General features: G+C 31.8%; 2 protein-coding genes and 1 non-coding gene across 5 annotated transcripts; 2 read left to right on the top strand and 1 right to left on the bottom strand.

Moving 5' to 3' along the window:
- The first annotated feature begins 691 nt into the window (after positions 1-691).
- LOC107643681 (cell division topological specificity factor homolog, chloroplastic) lies at positions 692-3,700 on the top strand. The gene is made up of 2 exons (XM_088488435.1): positions 692-906; positions 2,819-3,700. Exons 1-2 carry the CDS (start codon positions 814-816, stop codon positions 3,425-3,427), a joined length of 702 nt encoding a protein of 233 aa, XP_088344561.1. The 5' UTR covers positions 692-813; the 3' UTR covers positions 3,428-3,700.
- A 210-nt stretch (positions 3,701-3,910) lies between these two features.
- TRNAW-CCA (transfer RNA tryptophan (anticodon CCA)) lies at positions 3,911-3,982 on the bottom strand. Its single transcript has one exon. It is a non-coding gene; the product is annotated as a tRNA-Trp (tRNA).
- Positions 3,983-4,076: 94 nt separating this feature from the next.
- Positions 4,077-10,934, top strand: LOC107643682 (Transducin/WD40 repeat-like superfamily protein). Of its 3 annotated transcripts, none has more exons than XM_088488434.1 (9): positions 4,077-4,278; positions 4,348-4,478; positions 5,809-5,891; positions 6,515-6,751; positions 6,936-7,008; positions 7,532-7,612; positions 7,691-7,772; positions 7,885-7,985; positions 10,344-10,934. In XM_088488434.1, the coding sequence occupies exons 1-9, from the start codon at positions 4,159-4,161 to the stop codon at positions 10,408-10,410; spliced, it is 975 nt and encodes a 324-aa protein (XP_088344560.1). In that variant the 5' UTR covers positions 4,077-4,158; the 3' UTR covers positions 10,411-10,934. The 3 variants fall into 3 exon arrangements, with proteins under 3 accessions (XP_088344560.1, XP_088344559.1, XP_088344558.1); XM_088488433.1 differs by having other exon boundaries at positions 6,500-6,751; XM_088488432.1 differs by having other exon boundaries at positions 6,485-6,751.
- Positions 10,935-11,311: the final 377 nt, after the last annotated feature.

The raw sequence follows: 11,311 nt of genomic DNA, 5'->3' as shown, positions 1-11,311 counted from the left end.
AAGGCCAAAAATACCTTGTCAATCATGATGCAATCACGCACTGAGATGCCCATCATCGTATGGTACATCACTGATCTCACACATGGTTTCAGGACAACAACTCTACTTAGCTTGCAGTAACTTCAACACTTTATTATACGATTCCTCTCGGTCACCCCGAATATCTCACACATTTATTTTATTTATTAAAAAATTTTTTGTTGTATTCTTTATTTTTATTATTTAAATTTAAGGTTTTAGTATAATTTTAAATATATATATATATATATATATATATATATATATATATATATATATATATATGCGTTCCAAAGAAAATAAAAATACACCACTTTCTGAAAAATAATTTTTTACTTAAAAAACAATAGATAAAATAATTTATATTTTAAATTATAAATTATAAAAAAAATATAACGAGACAATAAAAATACTAAATAATATAAATAATATATATATAGATAATTGATTATGTTAATTATTTTTAATTAGATAATTATTTTTTTGATTCGATTTATTCATACACAATTAATAATAATTAGATGTTTAATTCATTAATTGTGTAGACAATTATCCTAAAGTTAAAATTTAAAAAATAATTTAGGATGGAATATTTTTTTACTTGGATCAATTTTAAAATCATTATTCACGTTATTTACAAAAATAATTATCTACTAGCATAACAAGTAAACAACCAACCGTGAGAAGTTCACTGGCATAACTGAGTCCGGGCGTGTTAAAGCTCTGAATTTTGAACGCAGCAGGCGAAGGAACACTTCAAGCTCAAAGCTGTTTCTTTTTCCTTTTGGGTTAACAATGGCGATTTCCGGTGATCTTAGGGTTTATGCTACTGTTCCTCTCTATCACTCTCGATCACAACCACAAATCTCCTCTTTCCCTTCCCCAAAGGTTTTATCCTCTCTGTTTTTTCTCTTTCTCCTGTTATTCTCTTGTTCTTCTTTTCACCTGTCCGAATTAGATGATTGGTTTATTCCCGTATGAAATTCGGTTAAATGTTTCTTTCCATGGTGAATTGAAATCCCAATTGCATGATATATCTTACAAATCAGGGCATATCAGGTGGTATTTGATGAGGGGTATTTTACTTTATTTTATTTTATTATTATTTTTAGGAATTGAAGCCTTTGGGGTCGTCAATGTATGTCTTATGATTTTGAAATTTTAGGTCATACAAATTCACATTTCTAATTTCGATATTCCCTCTTTTTATTTTATTTATTTTTTCATTTCCGCATTTTGCTGTCATGTTTGTAAAAAATCGTGGAGTTGATTTGCTTGGTCTAACATGCTTATGTGAACCTGGTTTTAAAGCTAGCACCCATAATGAACTTCTTGCTACTGTGTACAGCATGTCGAAAAATAAGAATAAATTTCTCGTAGTTCTCAGTTACAACTATTGGGTGTACGATGACAGAGACACACGTCTCCGTTGGTCTATGGTTAGAATTCATTTTCTTTATTATTATCCTTATTACTATTATTAGTATGATAAGGTACATATTCATTATGCTTGGGATGATTTGGAGGCTATGTTCGGTCTGTCTACATTCTGCAGCAATAGCGTTGTTGGATTTTTTTGTTGTTAGATTATATTATTTTTTATCTTTATTTTAAGTTGATTGAAAGTAACAAGAAATCTCACTAGGCCAAGATAATGTGGACTATGTGGTAACCTGCAATCCTGCATCCATAAGTTGTAAAGTTATAACACTATGTAATTGTTCACGAGCACGAGTACCACAGGAAGATATAACTGCTTTTCAACCTTATTTCATTTGCTTGGAAGTATGAGTTGTATCTAGTATTTGTTGATAGTTAATAGTTATTGATGGATTAAGATATTATTGATTAGAATAGTATATTAAGATACAAGTTTTGCATGAGAAAATAGCGAATTATCAGAGAAGCAAGTTGCTATTCTTCCTGATGACCTAAGCCATCTCATTGTCTCCAATCAACCAAATGTCCCCCCACACTGTCCTTTGCCCTTCCAAATTCACATCCCCTTCAATGGTTCCCACATCCATCTCATCACTTTGCTGTTGCTGATATCTATTTTGCAGGGTCTTCTCCCATCTGCAAAATTGAATCCCCCCTTACCTGCTCCAGTTCATTCCCATTTCTGCACTTGATCCCCTTTTCTTGTTTCATTAATAAACCTTGGATTCTCTCCATCAGCCTGTAATCTTGCAGCCTGTTAGGGACGTGTATTATGGGGTGCCCAAAGTCCGCATCAAGTAGTCTGGGATGTTTGATATTGTATTTAAGGATACTGATTCTTCCCCCTTAATACTAGCTTTTAAGGTGTGGTTCCTCATTTTCCTTAGGTACTTAACACAGCTTCTTTTGTTTACATGGGTTAGAGGTCCCTTTGCTGATTGTCCTATTGGAAAATAAAAACCTGCATTTAATTGGGTGGATTAGTATGATTAAAGAGGTTGTGAGACTGCAGTTTTCAATATAGTTTTAATAAAATGCTGTTGTTTAGTCTTTGTGTTTGGATATTTTTATTCTGATGCTGTTGTTTAATCTTTGTCTTGCTGCCTTTTGACCTGGACAAGCGTACAAATAACGTAGAAAACCTCTCCAGTTGTGGGGATAAGGTTTTATATATCTACTGTGCTCAAACCCGGAGTGTCATGCACTAGGCCACATGTCTTATAGATGTTTAATTTTTCATTGTTGATGACTGCTATTCAAAAATGCTCATGGTTTGTTATATATTATGCATATCTCACAAAAAAGAATTAGCAAGAATCTGAATGCCTTATCACTAATACCCTAGTTGTCTGCCTAATAGGTGGATTTCAGTGGTTACTCAAATGGAGCATCTAGCATCTCTGAATTCACCCCAAAATGTCCTAGCCTGACAATTGTACGTCGCAGCAATATGCATGGCTTCTGCAAGCCAGTTTCTGGAGTCCTTGAAGGTCCCAAGTTTTCATCAAAATCTGTTAGTCGAGAAGCTGAGAACTTCCTCCTTGATGCTGTTAACATGAGTTTCTTTGAGCGATTAAATTTAGCTTGGAAGATAGTTTTCCCATCAGCAGTATCTAGAAAAAGTTCGAATGCTAGAATTGCCAAGCAACGCTTGAAGATGATCTTGTTCTCTGATCGATGTGAAGTAAGTGACGAGGCAAAGCGAAAAATTGTTAACAACATTGTGCGTGCTCTATCAGATTTTGTGGAGATAGAGTCGCAGGACAAAGTTCAGCTGAGTGTCTCTTCTGATACAGATATTGGAACTATTTACTCCGTCACTGTTCCTGTGCGGCGTGTTAAGCCAGAATATCAAGATATGGATGAAGTTGGGACAATAACAAATATTGAGTTTAAGGAAACCGGAGACAGTTCTGGTTCTTCTGTCGATGTTAGATTTGATTTCTTTGTTCCGGATGAAAGGTCTTGAGGGTTGATTTGTTTGTCAAGAGCTTATGGCTTTGAATCCTCTAGCAGCGAAACCACTTTGAAGTTCTGTATATATTTATTTGAATGTTGACAATTGCTGTAGGGTGTCTGAAGCGTTTGTTGAGAAATTTTGTGCCTCCTCTGTTACTATTAGTTTAGCTTGATTATTTTGTTGTTGAGTTAATGTTATGTTTTTTGTACTTAACATGGATAATAGGGTTTTCTTACTTGAGTGTATGAATCATTATCTTTTCATTAATGATGCTTGTTCTTATTGGCCTTTGCAATTAAGCTTTGACCAGATTAGTTAAACCTAATTCATCCATACTTCTTTGCTAGCCAGCGGGGTGAAATTGTTACTCTGGATTATAACCATGTGTCAGACTCAGACATTGTTCTCATTCATATTCATAAGTCATAAAATTATTTGCCAGGATATTTATTCATTTTCGGAGTTACAAAGAAGAAAAATTAGACGGGAAATTGAACCCGACGTGAATCGAACACGCAACCTTCTGATCTGGAGTCAGACGCGCTACCATTGCGCCACGGATCCACCGGTTGCTAAAGTTTGCATGTTTATTTAAATAAAGTAACATAAGTAGTTTGATTTTGTTCCGTGGGCGGGAGCATTTATTTCACTCCGATAATCCAGTTTCATGAATTTGAAAGGTCACCATTGTCTCATCCCAGAACACCACATCCCCTTGTTCTCATGCGCTGAAATTGAAAATGAAGGGAGATAATAGTGACTCGTTGCTGTTGAAGTTGGAAGCTCCAACGAGAGACGCCATCTCCAGAGTCCGATTCGCTCCCCACTCCAACAACCTCCTCATCTCTTCTTGGGACTCCGTAATCATCATCTCTCTCTCTTCTTTTGAGAAAGTTACTTTAGTTGCTTATTGAGCGGTGAAATTGCAGAGTCTTCGGTTGTACGATGTGGACGCTTCATTGCTCAGACTTGAAGCTCCTTCCGAAGTTCCCCTCCTCGATTGTTACTTCCATGACGAAGCCGTTGCTTTCTCCGCCGCCTCCGATGGCTTAATTCGAAGGTCCTATTTTTTATTTAATTAAATATCTCTTACTGCTTGTTTGAGGGATATTAAATTGAAAAATTTTTTTTTTCATTTTTTAAGTGTATTTGGCAAATTTTATTAGTAAAAATAAAAGTACTAAGAAAAAAATTTTTTTTTGAGAAGTTATAATTTACATTTTTTAAAAATTTTTTTTTTTCTTAATTTTTTTTACATAATAAATGAACAAAAAAATATTTTTATCTTATTTTATCCAAACATAATTGATAGATAAAAGAATCTTTTTACATGAGATATCCAAATATAAAATTACTTTTACTTTTGTAAAAGATCTTTTAAAAAAATATCATTTAAATAAGATCTTTTTCGAGAATGGCGTCCAAACAAGCCCTTGATATTTATGTTTAATTCAAAGAGAACTTAGGTCTCATGATGTATAGTGTATACTTGCTTAAACTTTGAAGTATTCCAGGATCCCGGATGTGGTTTTCGGAATCACTTAGTTGCTATAGTTAGTTAGTTAGTTGACTGTATCAGCAAGTTTCCTCTATTAAGCTAATTGGAGTTCTAGTGTGTATTGATTATGTCAGAATTGATTTTGAAGTAAAATGATCTATGTTTGATATATTTTATTTTGTTGCTTTTTTTTTCCCACTAAATGATTTTAACTATCCATGATAAATAATTGAATCTGAGATTTTCACTTCTGCTATAATTAATTTTGGCTTCATAATCAATTATGGAATTTTGGTCCACACCATAATTGATTATGGGTGCATCAAACTGGTAATCCAAACATGCAAATAGTGGATCACATTCCTGACATCATTGTTTAAGAAACAACTTGAGTCTTCAAAAATTTAGTACCACGTATACTTGATTGAGCAACAAGTCAGTTTGCAAGATCGAAGGTTCACTGTTTGACTTAAAGTGAAATTGTGAATGGCATGCTGGATTATGCTGATAGTGATAGAGCAGGTACATTGAATAAATGCCCAAGGGAATGTGATGGTTTGTTTGATAGATTTTTCATACCTTCGTTTTGCTGTGGAAGGTTGAAAATATAAATACAGTTAAAGATGTTGGATGAATGTGTAAGAATGAGGGAGAAATGGGAAATGGGGTGCTCTGAATTGAATTGTGAACTGTTAAAATTCTTTATTGACTTTGGTTAATAAGCAATGAAGCATGTGATCTGTTGTATATTCCATGTTGTGGTTTTCTAGCATCCATGTTAGCCTTAAGAAAAAAGGCTTAATGGCTTGACTTGTTTTCCAGTGGATGTGTTTGGCTTTATATTATTTCTTTAGCATGTTTTGTTTGACTCCTTTTGCGCTAAACTTTATAGGTATGATCTGGATTCAGGAATTATTGATACAATGGGTGGTCATGATGATATAGCAACGTGCATTGGATATTCCAGTGAAACATGTAAGCTATTGACCCAATCTTTGATGCCCTTTTATAGTTGTAATCTTCACCTTTTAATTTTTCATTTATTGTTAATGTTGGGCATATCGGCAACTAATTTATAATCCTTCATGTTGATACTGTTGCTCTCATGTTTAAGCATATATGAACGAATACGAATAATTCATACATGTTACTGAAAAACTCTGAGACAGGTTGTATAGCAAACTAAATGTTCATTTATCTTATACAACAAACTTTCAACAATAAGCTTTTGACTGTTTCTGAACAGTTGAGTAGATATTCATACGTAGAGCTCAATAAACTATTGGTTACGAAGAAGGTCCAGAATGCTTTTACAATATTTAGAGATAACATAAAACGTCAATTTAAAGACAGATTATTTGCTTTTACTTAAAAACATGTTCCCAGTTGCAGTATCATAAATGTATTGTATGCTAACTTTGTTTTTTCAATTGTAATTATGAACAACTATACATACTTGTGATGGTCATAAGCTTCATCATATGCTTAAACTTGCATTAGAAGAAAAACCATTGGGATGCTGGTATCAGCAGGAAAAAAGTCTACGGTGAAGTTCATATTGTTAGTAGCCTTCATTATTGTAGGTCAGTTGATCACAGGTGGTTTTGATAAAAAGTTACTGCTGTGGGACATCCGTATGGAGAAGGCTGTTTCGTGCTTGAGACGTGTAGCTGCAGAAATTGACTCCATGTCTGTCTTGGGGTTTAGTCTTACCGTAGGCATTGAAGCATCAGTGCAAGTTTTCGATTTACGTAAATTTGACGCGGCAGTTCATTCAAAGGAACCATTCAGTGGTACACATTTAAGATGTGTCAGTTCAATTCCTTATGCAGAAGGTATGAACTATGAAATCTATGATTTATTTCTTTTTTGATGAGCTCTATCTGAGTTTATCTTGTCAACATAAACCTTGTTGCATTGACTGGTTTAATGCACTCTAAAAAGTTATGGAAAGAACCAAGTCATTTGTTATATATCATAGTTCAGGGAGGCAACTTTGAAGTCTGATTATTATTGCAGGATTTGCAGCTGGATCAGTAGATGGACGTGTAGCATTGCAGATTTCAGATTCATCTGGTTCAAATGAAAATGGGTCAGTTATTGATGCTGACGTTATTCATAGATTGATTTTTGTCCAAATCTTAAAAAATAAAATATCTAACAAAATTCTACAAAGAGGAAAAAAACAAAAACAGATACATATGTTTTACTTTGCTTTTGTACGTTTTTTTCCATTCTTGTACATAACAAAAGAACTTGCTCACTAGTTGAAAAACTAATGAACTGTGTTGTTTGCAATCACTCCAGATATTTTATTATTATAGTTTAGTTCCCGTAATTTGTACTACTTTCCTCCAGTTTACTATTACAGATTTGTCGAAATTATACTCAGGATAAATTCAATGTTGAATGAGAGACTGCAGTTATTTAATATAATTCATCTAGTTTGATTGTTGTATTTTTCTGATTACAAATTTTCTAGAGTTGATTTTCGAAAGTATGTCAGTGAAATGCTTAAACACATTTGCAACTTCAGTTTTTATGTTTCCAATTTCAGCTACCTTTCATCTTGTTTCTCAACTGTTCTAATACAATGCTATATCGCACTCTCACAGATATATTTTTCGGTGTCATCCAAAATCAAAGCAAGGAAAGCATCATTTAACACCAGTGAATGACATTGCATTCAGTCCCATGTATGTGCCTTCTTGCGTATAAGTTGCTATTTTGGATTAGGAAGCTAATAACTTTTATTAATTTAACTTCTGTTTTAGGATCACAGGTGCTTTTGTCACAGGTGATAATGAGGGTTATGTTACCATATGGGATGCTAAAAATAGAAAAAGACTAATTGAGGTATTTGCCCAATTATGTTTTGCATTTGTATCTAATAAATATTAATATTAGAGGATTGTAATCAGTTCAGTAGCTTTTTCTTCCTATAATACAGTTTTTTTCTCAATTTCAGTTGCTTAAATATCCAAATAGTGTTGCGTCCTTGTCATACAATCACGACGGACAACTTATGGCTGTAGCATCAAGCCATACATACAAAGAAGCTAAGAAAACGTGAGTAGTTCTCCTTTTATGTCTTCTGTGAATTTTATCAATTGAATTTTCGCTTATTTTGTTAATGAACGATGAAGAACCTCTTCCTATCTATTACTCACTAGACGTAACTTCTGGAGAAAGTATAACTGAATAAGAATTAACTTAGTTAGTCAACATTATCCAACTTTTATTTTTAAACTAGAATAAGACCCTTTAGATTTTGTAGACTCAAATAAATGATAGCAACGATTAATAAATATTATAAAATAATTTTAAATACATATTTATAAATATGAATAAAAAAATATTTTGTGAAATAATGAATTTTTTTTTGGTGACTAAAATAATGAAAATTTAATCACATAAAAATATACATTATAAATTTATAAAAATTTTAAGACTTGTTATTTATATAATATTAAAGATTATCTTTACTAAAAATGCTATATATACATAAAAAATTAGCCATTATATATTTGCGAATAAATATTTGTGTTGTTTCATTCTCAATGTGTATTTTATATTTTAATATGTATTTTATACAAGTAACTGTTTTTTGTGTGTACATAGTATCGTTGTATCTTTATTAATTTTATTTCAAAAATTAAAACTTCATATATCTATATTATCAACTATTTTGATAAGTATAAATAGATTGCATTTCCATTAGATAGAATTAAAATATACATATTAAAATAAAATAAAATAAAATAACATTGGTTGACTACTTGATTTAGTTCAAAAGTTAGCTGTTTAAGTTAGCAATTACTACTTTTAATGATTTTTTTAAATGTGAATTATTTTTTAAGTATATTTGCTAGTAATTTTATAAAAAAATTTTTCATTCTCTTAATTAAAGTATCTTATAAGATGAAATGCTTTAAATTGTTGATTTTGTAATTCATCTTCTTTACCGCTACTTTCTTGAGAGGCTCCAGTATTTTTTAATATTTGTCATTATTATTATGACTTCAAATATTGCTTCTAGTGTCTATATCTATGTAAACTATATGTTTTAAAAAGTATGAATTAAATAATTTAGAAAACAATTAACATTACTAAAAAAAGATTTTAGTTGTTGGATTCATTTTGTTAATTATTGCGAAAATTGTTATAAAATATGAATTTAATAGTTAAGAGGACATTAATATTGTTAAGAAGAGATTTTAGTAGTATAGGTCATTTTATTAATTATTGTAAAAACCGTTACAAGAAGTAACGTTAAGATTGAAAGGAAGATATATATGCTTGGTTTCATAATAGAATGACATCTATTATAATATGTTTACCTGACAAAATTATAAGTAATTTATGTATCATCACTTGAATGTAGAATGACTTTAGTATTAACTTTTATAAGATATAAATAGATAAATTCTAAAAATTCTCATTTTTTGAAGAATTTAAAATAAGGATTATAATTTATAATTTAGGGTTAAAGTTTATGATTTAAGGTTTAAAATTTAAAGTAAACAAGATAATTTTAAAAAAACTTGACTGATATTAGTTGAAAAAAATTGATTTTCAGTATTATTCTAACTTTTGTTGACACTCATTATTAAAATGATAATTAAAATTTGCCTACGGTAACTTTGCCGCCTTACATATTTATTCGACTAAATTTTTATAGTGGTTCCTCAGATTTGCGACTTTCACCATTTTAGTCCTCAGATTCAAAATTCACTATACTGGTCCTCGAGATCCAATTTCAGGCACCATATTGGGACCTGGACGCTTTCCAACATTGAATCAATGAGCTAGCTCTGACTTGCCATGACATGACTAAGTAGCGTCTTTTCATTTTAGCTCTTAAATAAAGCAAAAAAAAATGTCGTTTTGAAGAATGAAGGGAGATATAATGATTTGCATATCATATAAACTCTTCTTCCTTTTCCCGTTTTTGCCTTGTTTAAGTGTCAAAACGAAACGATGCTGTTTAGCCATATGTCCAGCATGGCAAGTCAGAGCCAATTCAGCGTTTAGTTTGCTGATTCAGTACTAGAAAGAGTCCAGGGACTAATATGGTGCCCAGAACTGAATCTCCAAAATCAATATAGATAATTTTGAATTTAAGAGACTGAAATGGTGAAAATGGTAAATCTGAAAAATCACTTTGAGAATTTAATCTATTTATTGTCAAATTAAACGTCTTACATTTTCATTTGGATTTATGGTGGCATTAAATATAATCTAGCTACAATTGAGTGAGGAAAAGTTTTACTATCTATTGTAGTGTGAGGTTGAAATGAATTCATAACTTTTTTTTTATACACCTCAAAATTGTCTTCATTAACCATGTAGGGAAGCAAAGCATGGAATTATTTGGCTTTTGACTTAAATATTCATTTTATTTATTAGCATTTTTGATATTGACAGAGGAGAGCGTCTTATATTCATCCATAGCGTGTACAACTTTGATGTTGGATCAACTTCTGGTATTTGAAGTTAAATCATCTTTTGCAATGCTTGGCAAAGGAAGGTAAATTCACAGGACACACTGCAAGAAAAACAGCCTATTGTCATGCTTTTAAAGCGTGCCAAAAAATGGAAAAAAGCGTAACGACAGCTTATTGCTATGTTTTTTGAGTTATCAACACGTTTTTGAAAGGGTCACATCTGCAAGTGTGTCGATTGTTCTATTACCATGCTTTTGTCGATCTATTAGCATGTTTAATTTCTTGCCATGCTTTCTGTATGTAATCCTATAGCCACGCTTTTAAAGTGCGCCAAAGGTGGACATACAACTACGCTTTTAGAAACGTGCTCATTGGTTTGGTTTTGGTTACGTTTCGAAAGTGTGCCAATAAGAGAAGATATCGGTACACTTTTGAAGCATGCCAAGATTTTTGGCTATGGCCACATTTTTTAAGCGTGGCTGTTGACTTCGCTGTACAATATGGTTACTCTTTTTATGCCTACACTTTTTTATGAATCTTCCTAATAAAACATTGCAGAATTGATATATAATTCTAAATCCTTGTTTGACAGACTAATTTAAACCATGAAAAAAAAATTATATAAAATTTTAAATTTTCCTACACTTTTTTTATACTTGCAAAAATACACAAGCCACAAGAGGCAAGCGATGAGTGTCCAGACAAATATTACCATATTACAATCAAAACATCAAAGCAAGGAGAAAACAATGCAATGAAAAAAACAAGCAAACCAATCGATATTTTCTTGCTGTAGCCATGTAGACACTTCAAAAATTTCTGGTAAACCTCAGGAGTTCGTAACAAAGCAGATAATAAATTACTAAATTTTTTTGCTTTGAAATTTGTTTTCTAGAAAAGTTCTTCAGAGAGCCTTTAGAATTATTTGGCAAGAACAAAATAAGTGAA

The sequence above is a fragment of the Arachis ipaensis genome, chromosome B5, assembly GCF_059453495.1.
Source record: "Arachis ipaensis isolate K30076 ecotype BB chromosome B5, ASM5945349v1, whole genome shotgun sequence".
Taxonomy (NCBI): Eukaryota; Viridiplantae; Streptophyta; class Magnoliopsida; order Fabales; family Fabaceae; genus Arachis; species Arachis ipaensis.
The sequence above is the reverse complement of the archived record's forward strand: the minus strand, read 5'-3'. Positions and strand labels throughout refer to the sequence as shown.

What these genes read in the sequence shown, in the direction of transcription:
- LOC107643681 (XM_088488435.1), top strand. Translation starts at nt 814, where the DNA reads ATGGCGATTTCCGGTGATCTTAGGGTTTATGCTACTGTTCCTCTCTAT. An exon ending in CCTCTTTCCCTTCCCCAAAG is followed by an intron (nt 907 to 2,818) that starts GTTTTATCCTCT and finishes TCTGCCTAATAG; the next exon opens with GTGGATTTCAGTGGTTACTC.
- LOC107643682 (XM_088488432.1), top strand. Translation starts at nt 4,159, where the DNA reads ATGAAGGGAGATAATAGTGACTCGTTGCTGTTGAAGTTGGAAGCTCCA. An exon ending in TTCAATTCCTTATGCAGAAG is followed by an intron (nt 6,752 to 6,935) that starts GTATGAACTATG and finishes TTATTATTGCAG; the next exon opens with GATTTGCAGCTGGATCAGTA. An exon ending in ATAGAAAAAGACTAATTGAG is followed by an intron (nt 7,773 to 7,884) that starts GTATTTGCCCAA and finishes TCTCAATTTCAG; the next exon opens with TTGCTTAAATATCCAAATAG.